An 8169-nucleotide genomic window follows, 5' to 3' on the forward strand; every position below is an offset into this window, starting at 1 on the left:
TCGAGAGAGGGCGCAAAATGTCACCGTCTACTCTATAACATCGGGTCGGAGTTTTAAACGAATAGGCCTATTTATGTAAAAAGCGTCGATTTTCTTCTATCGATCTTTCAGGTGTGGTGGTGTATTATAAACGTGCAATGGTGTATCTATTATGCTTTAAAATCGAGATCGGGAGCAAAATATCGGCGTCTATGACAGTTATACTGGGTCGGACTTTTCAAGATTGATCAAAATTGGGCCGCTAGATTTTGTTCATTGTTTGTGTGTGGATGTTCTAGGTGTGGTACAGCTACACGAAAAACACCAAATATAGTTAAACTGAACGCTTTAGGCAAAGTTTCTATCATGATGCTTCCAAAGAAAAGTTGCTATCATGATGCTTTGAAGGAAAGCAGACTCTGAGGCGAGATCAAGGAATGACATCTTTGTGAGGAGGAGTTCAGTTGAATGATCTTCAGAGTCTGAATGAGACAACATTTCACAGAATGTTCTAGAGCATAAGAGCAAGCAGGAAAAGACCATTGTAAATGTCATCATAGTTACCTGTACAGATGCAGAGCCAGCAAGCCGAATGTTCTCATTGGCTCTGTTGACCATGGACATAAACTTGGGGTCATCGTACAGACCCGCTTAAAAAATGCTGTAGGTACAGGGTCAATACATGAGGTGGAGGAATTGCACTCAGTGACAGTCTTCCACCAATCCACCAATGTGATGCAGGTGAAATTTCCCATGGTTGCATCTTTTTTACAGTGTTTTCTGAGGCCATCTGCGTTTACATAAGAAATAATACTGGCTCTAATTGAAATTATCTTGTTATTGAAGAACAGTGCGAGTTCTTCACATTTTGATGCGGAGGACTGCAGAGGAGTAGGGGCAGTGTGGAGTAGCTGGTCTATAGTGGAGAATAATATTCTAGAATTTCCAGCATTCTCTGTAATAACCTTGGAAAAGTAATCCTTTCTTGCCATACGTATCGCTGCATAGATATAGCGACAAAGGCGCCAAGTTGGCAACACGGGACATGACCATTAATCTAATGGAGCAGCACTGCCCTCTACCGCCCAAGTAAAAGATGTACATCCATGCTGCGCGAGAAATTACACAACTTCTGGAAAAGTCCAAAGCCACAGGGCATTCTCCTCGTATGAATCACCAGTCAACATCACCGCGCTGCTCTGTATAAATACCTAGCGGTGGCCAACGGTCCCTGCTGCACTTCATCAACTGGGAAGGCTACAAGGCTAGATCTGAGGTGAGCGATGCTTTCTAATGCTTCCATATGTTTGTGTAACCTATGTGGACATTTTACGTTCCCTATCCCCATTCAGATGCAACACATAACCACCATTTGAATTTAAAGAATGGTGATGTGATGGGGGCCTGCGTATGTGCCAAATATTGATTTAAATTATAGGACCCAACTGTATTTAATTAGTAGTAACCTGTCCCTTCAATGATTTGGGCTATCAATCGGTTTTAGGATATTTTATTGGCTATTGAGATTTGTGGGCGAATGTTTGTAAAATTTTGAAAACATTTGTGCTCAAAACCAGGCGACGTGAGTGGTAAACAAAAAGGAATCGATCAACACCGCCAACCACTGCAATGCTGTCAAGTTTAAAGACACAGATTACAAATGTCGCCCATAATTCGGTTTACTTAGTTGACAATGACACCGAATTAATATAGATTTTTCGACGCAATTCGACTCGCTGTCCCACTGACATGAACAGTAATTGGGGCAGACCCACAACAAGCTGCAGTGTAGAGCGCATCTCTGGCAGTTTTTCCTGCAGCAAGTCTTTGCCGCTCAGAGTGCCTTTGCTGGCTGCGCGTGGAGGATAAGGCGTTTCAGTTTTAAATGCTGTCTCAATACATGAATAATAGCGACTTTTCACAGCACATCACACTCCGCCCAATGTTTGTCCAGCTCACTGCTTGAGGAAAGAGGAGAACCTATTCCAACTAGTCTGCTCTGCAAACAGCTGTTACAATGACTCTGCAATCCAGAGAGAACTCTTTCACCAGCTGCACCACAGGCAGCATTTTTATAAGGAGTTCAGAGGCTTGCATGCTTCTTATGTAACCAAGGCTCCCTGTGTCTACTTTGGCTAAAGAGACATAATGTTTGTGAGATTTTTGCCCTTGATTGAGATTTTCAACTCCCATTTCCCTCTACCTCCTGACTCTTATGCAGCAGTACAGCAAATCCTTGGTGAAGTTTTTAATTAAAAGTGATCAGATATAAAGCCCACCGCACCTTATTGAAACAGCTGCAGACTAAACGCTGTCTTTTATCATGTTGCTTCTCTCTTTATGGTATGTTGCTACCCCATCTGCAATCCTGTAGAAATAGCAGCAGACACTGTTTAGAGGGTTACATTTCCAAGGGTTAAAACAAGCTTTGCTGAAACATAAAATAAAGCATGTGGGATTAGGAGTATTCACAGATAATCAGGGGAGATTACAGACTTTCAGGGATTTGTGCCTGTTTCTGTATAATCACAGTGATAAAATGCCACAAGGTCAGAGGTGCACATTTTAGGCAAGCTGCCATGTAGTTAGGGTATAGCCTTGGTTTGTAGTTCTACACTTCCTGAAATTAAATCTACTAACAAAACTAACAGATTTACAAAATTTGAATGTAATTGTGTTGAAAGAGCACCTCATCGTTGTTCTCTGACTGACATTTGCTCACAAACAATCTTTGATGTACGGAAAGAAAACACAGGGTATCAACCGTACAGCAAAACCACCAAGGTCAGCTAGAAACAAAGCCATCAGTGCTGACTGCTGCCAGACAAATATAAAACTGCATGGTCATAGGGGAACAGTGTGCATGATGCTTCTGTGATAGTGCCGTGGAATATAGCTCGGTGAATCTTTCAGCTGAAGCTAGAATGATATTTATGTACAAGTGGCGTTTCTTCAGATTACTATCACTGCAAGATTAATTATTTAATTGGTTTCTTTTTTGATAATCTTTTTCATATTTGAGCTGTAACCTTCAAAACATTTTAAAAGCGAGCTCAATTAAATTTCCTCAGTAACTGCTAGGTTTAATTTAATTTAATTTAATTTAATTCAATTCAATTCAATTCAATTCAATTCAAACGTTGAGCTCTATAGCAGTGTAGCAATTGTGTGTGTGTGTAAATTATAAATTCTATATGTGTTATTTCTTAGTGGTTTGTATTCTTGTTTGTCTACTCCAATATTAGCATTGTATTTTTTGCCTAGCAGCTGTATAGACAGTGGATCTGGCAAAACCCATATCAGCTGACCATTAAGTCAAACTCTCAAAGTGAAATTGATGTATTTTCTGTTTCAGGTCTTTTCTTTGCATCCTGAAATCTGGTCTCAGAGAGCCACACAAGATGAGGGTCTGTGGATCAGTGGCAGTTCTGTCTCTTTTCTGCGTCTTATCCGAGAGTATTTTGCCCCCTTCCAAAGAAGACCTCGGCCGTGAGTTACAAAGCTACATCAGTAATCCACCTGCTGTAGTTATGGTGGTCATGTTACTGTAAAATTAATATTCTTGAGAAAGGATGTTTGTGGGATTAGGGTAAGGGTTATACCCATTAGATTATTCAAAGCTCTACATTCTAGCAAGGTATGTCTTTGTAAAAAAAAAACATGGTTGTGTGTGTGTGTGTGCAACTTTTAGCCTGTTTTCCTTATGTATTCTTATTGTGTGTGTGACTATCTGGTCATTGTTTGTTTGTCCTGTAAATGTTTTGGAAGTCTTGCTTAAGTTCTCGTCTGTGTGTCCCAGAGATCTCAGTCCAGGGAGAGAAGTATCTGGACGAACAGATCGAGAATGCCATCACTGGGGTGAAGGAGATGAAGTCTGTGATGGAGAAATCAGGAGAGGACCACAAGAAGCTCCTTACCGTCCTGGAGAAGACAAAACAACAGAAAGAGGTATTGTGGGAAGATGAGCTGTTTGAGCTTGCAGCGGCACAGTGTTTGTCTTGAGCTGTCACACATAACCAAACATAGTTGTGTGAAAAACATGGTGTGCAACTACTTGCATACACTTGTAAAATCAAACAGTTACAACTAAATGGATAACCAGAAACAATGGCATCCAGGTACATCTTATATGTACAATGCAAAAATAACTTTTGAGTGTACTGTAAACAAGAGCAAAATGCATGTTGAAGACATTATTATCAGTTCATTTCTGACCTTGTACAATTTAGTATCACGTACGTGGAAGTATCCAAGTAAATCCAGGACGTTTTTGTTTCGGGCTCCAATTCAATGTGTCACGTCTTCATTCTTTTTATGCACTAATTCAACTCGTTGCATTCGAACCCCTGCTAAAAAGATAGTGATCATTAGAAAATCCCACTGATTGCAACAAACGTACGTATGCCTGCTTACTATAGAGAATAGGAATAAGAAGTTGTATAGACATGTGTCGCTGATTTGTGTGCGTGTGTATGTGTGTGTGTGTGTGTGTGTGTGTGTGTGTGTGTGTGTGTGTGTGTGCGCTCACCACAGGAGGCTCTGAAGACAGCTCAGGAGATGGAGACCAAGCTGGAGGAGGAGCAGGAGGTGTGCAACGACACCATCAAGGCCCTGTGGGAGGAGTGCAAGCCCTGCCTGAAGAACACCTGCATCAAGTTCTACTCCAGGACCTGCTCCAGCGGCTCCGGCCTGGTGGGCAGACAGGTGAGCAGCAGCGACAGTGCCCCCGCCCACGGGACACAACCACTTTCACACACACACACACACACACACACACACACACACACACACACACACACACACACACACACACACACACACACACACACACACACACACACACACACACACACACACACACACACACACACACACACACACACACACACACTGCCTGAGTGGGACGGAGCACCTCAACCTTACACCCACACGTGTGTATGTGGTCACATACAGACTGGTGAACTACAACCTATCATCCACCACCATCACAGGGAGTTAACCCATAAAATAAGTCTGTGGTGCTTGTAAGGCCTTTAAGGTTAATCCACAGCAGCTGGTTACACTGCTTCCATACATGAGAATAATTGTGTATTGTTGAACCATGTTTCAATCCCTGTTGGTCTCTCAGCTGGAAGAGGTTCTCAACAGAACCTCTCCCTTCTCCATCTGGATCAACGGTGAGAGCATCGACACGCTGGCCAAGGAGGACCAGCAGCAGAGCCGCGAGTTCCAGGATCTGGAGGAGCGCTACTCCGAGGTGGCCGACGGTGTGGACGGCATCTTCCGTGACAGCATGCAGGTGTTTGACCAGATGCGCTCCTTCCACCACCCCTTCTTCGCCAGCCCTTTCGGCGCGCCCGTTGTCCTTGGCCGCTCCCGTGTCTACCGGTCCCCGATCGAAGAACCGCACTTCCGTGGCTTCCAGAGCATGTTCCAGCCAATGATGGACATGGCCCGGAACGTCTTCGGTTCTCTAGGACCTTACACGGGCAGTGATGGGGACCTTGGATTTGACCCATCTGGAGGTAATAGTACCTTTGTGTTACCATCAATGTATCAGTTTAGGCGTTTGCATTCCATTGTCCCGTGTTCTCAGTTCGACTGATTTATTTTGGGTAGTTATAATATTTTGTGATATAGCATAATTGTTCAATTTACTCTTAGATGGCAGTGCGAATGAGGACGTTGTCATTACCAAGCCCTTCGGCAATAACCGCATGACCTGCAGGCAGATTCGGAGGAACTCGGCCGGCTGCATCAAACTCAAGGAGGAATGCGAGAAATGCAAGGCAATCCAGCACATTGGTAAGAGGCAGTGAGACATTTCATCTGGGCAATGCTACATGTACAGTGATGTCAATGTTTACAGCCCCTGAAACTTTGGTGTCAGTGTACACCTGTCAAAACACCTGTCAGAACTTCAGCAACCAGACATTATTCACCCAACAAAAGCTGATATTACCGCTGCATAAAACCATATTGGATTTGCAAGGTGACACATGGGTTGACATTATAAGCCTTGTAAAAATATAAACGTAAATGGGCGGTCCGCCATTCTAATCCCATACACTCTTTGTCAAATGTAATGAATTGCTTCCCATGGTTCTCTAGCTGTCCGTTCACTCAAAACAAACAAACAAACATAATGGCTCGGACGGAGCCATAAACAATCCCAGCCAACCAACACAGTGTTTCAAGAGCACTGAAGGGAGGGGTGTAATTTGATTGACTGTTTAGCTCAAATATCAACAACCTTCCGCAAAACCGAATCGCTGACTGCACCTTTAATGTACTGGAATAGTGTTTTTGGGGCACAGTGGCTCACAAGAATCCTGTCTGTTTCTCCTTAGACTGTTCTGGAAAGAAGCCTCTGGAAGGGCCAGTGAAGGAGCAGCTGGAGAGGGCTCTGGAAAGGGCAGAGGGGTTTACTCAGGAGTACAACAGGCTCCTGCGCAAGTTTGAGGAGGAGATGTTTAACACTTCGAGACTGCTGGACATGTTCAACAAGCAGTTCGGCTGGGTCTCCACTCTCGCCAACAACACCCAGACCAAAGATGGATTCTTCCAGGTTAAAACGGTGGGTTTAAAAGAAATAGACTTTGCTTCAAGCCTTCATTAAATCTGGAAGGAATGGTTTTTGGTAGTGTGTAGTTGCTAGGTTTTGTGCAAGTCATTTCCTTTTTCCTGCCATTTTCACATTTCATGATTATGCAGTGACTGGATTGACAATAGAGGTATAGACAATATGTCTGTCAGTACAACTTCATTTGAGGTGAAATATCTTTGAAAAGTGTCTTTCAACATTAAAACACCAAATGATGCTGCACCTTATGTTACCGCTTACTGTGAAGTTGATACTCAGTGCATCCTTCATAACGTTGCACGTAGATCCTGAGCAGGAGCAGTGAGGATTCTAAAGAGCCAAGCGACACCAACGTCTCAGTGCAGCTGTTCAACGTTCCCCCCATGACCTTCGCTGTGCCAGGGGACATCCCCTGGAGTGACCCCAAATTCTCAGAGGTGGTGGCACAGGAAGCTCTGGACCGCTACAAGCAGACCACCGTGTAAGTACTCTCAGCCCCTTGAGATAATACCAGCATCTCATGTTTTGGGGCACCCTCTTCCTCTTTCCATTTGTTGCTCGTCTTGTGCAGCCTGAGGGTAGAAGTGCTAAGGACGAGACTGAATTTAGCAATGACAAACAGCAAACTGTGGGAAGTGTGTTATTGGGACTAAATACTTTAATAGTAAGTCTTACCACACAATCTGCAATGTTGGGTCTGGGGTATGATCATCCTGTGATCACATAAAAAATAAAAAAAAAAGCATTATCTCCCTCTGTCAAGTACTAACATTACTAACAAAATACAGGTGGCCGAATTACACTGGATCAGTACTTGCTTCTGCAGTAATTTCGACCACAACAGAGTAACCATGGTTGTGGTTGCCCATTTCAAAAACAGGAGTGAACTGTTATCTGTTTTCTGTAATTCTCAAGCAGCCCTCTGCTCTTCTCCTTCAGGGTCGCAAAATAGATGTCAGCGATTCCAGCAGAGAGCTGCTGCAGCTGTGGTGGTGAATTCCAAATATTCCCTTTGCGAGGATAGGAGAGAGAAAAAAAAAAAAGAAAAAGTAATCTTCAAGGAGCTTATCAGACAAGCTTTCTTCAGCATTAGGGTTAGCGCACCAGTTTGTACTATTATGCTGCGGTGTCCCCATTTAGAAATCTAGCATGATTCCTGCTCGGAGCTTCAACCTTGAAAAAAATGATCACCATTTGCAAACACCACATGAAACCTCTCTAGGTATGTAGGGACTGCTCTATGGGAACATCACATGAAACCTCTCTAGGTATGTAGGGACTGCTCTATGGGAACATAACATGAAACCTCTCTAGGTATGTGAGGACTGCTCTATGGGAACATAACATGAAACCTCTCTAGGTATGTGAGGACTGCTCTATGGGGACCCTGAGGAGAATGTATACACGCTTCTATTTCTTTTTTTCCACTATGTGACGGATACTGGCACTAATTCGAGATTCAAATTTGAATTCAAAATGCGATTCATGTGGCCATAAACACTGTTTGGGGCTAAGGAACTTGTACTCCTTTGACAATAAAGCTATGTGTGTAACAACCTGGTCTCTTTTTCTGATATACTTGTAACACCCTTCCCACACACACACAC

General features: G+C 43.4%; 1 protein-coding gene across 1 annotated transcript; it reads left to right on the forward strand.

The window, feature by feature from the left end:
* Positions 1 to 1103: 1103 nt before the first annotated feature.
* Positions 1104 to 8118, forward strand: clu (clusterin). The gene is made up of 9 exons (XM_012829291.3): positions 1104 to 1255; positions 3335 to 3468; positions 3779 to 3927; positions 4513 to 4683; positions 5108 to 5504; positions 5644 to 5784; positions 6330 to 6556; positions 6868 to 7043; positions 7502 to 8118. Exons 2-9 carry the CDS (start codon positions 3381 to 3383, stop codon positions 7512 to 7514), a joined length of 1362 nt encoding a protein of 453 aa, XP_012684745.2. The 5' UTR covers positions 1104 to 1255; positions 3335 to 3380; the 3' UTR covers positions 7515 to 8118.
* Positions 8119 to 8169: the final 51 nt, after the last annotated feature.

Source organism: Clupea harengus, chromosome 15, assembly GCF_900700415.2.
Source record: "Clupea harengus chromosome 15, Ch_v2.0.2, whole genome shotgun sequence".
Lineage (NCBI taxonomy): Eukaryota > Metazoa > Chordata > Actinopteri > Clupeiformes > Clupeidae > Clupea > Clupea harengus.

Bases quoted from the DNA above. Each gene is read 5' to 3' on its own strand.
- clu (XM_012829291.3), top strand. From the start codon at position 3,381: ATGAGGGTCTGTGGATCAGTGGCAGTTCTGTCTCTTTTCTGCGTCTTA. The intron at 5,785-6,329 runs GTAAGAGGCAGT...GTTTCTCCTTAG, and splicing joins CAAGGCAATCCAGCACATTG to ACTGTTCTGGAAAGAAGCCT. The intron at 6,557-6,867 runs GTGGGTTTAAAA...CGTTGCACGTAG, and splicing joins GATTCTTCCAGGTTAAAACG to ATCCTGAGCAGGAGCAGTGA.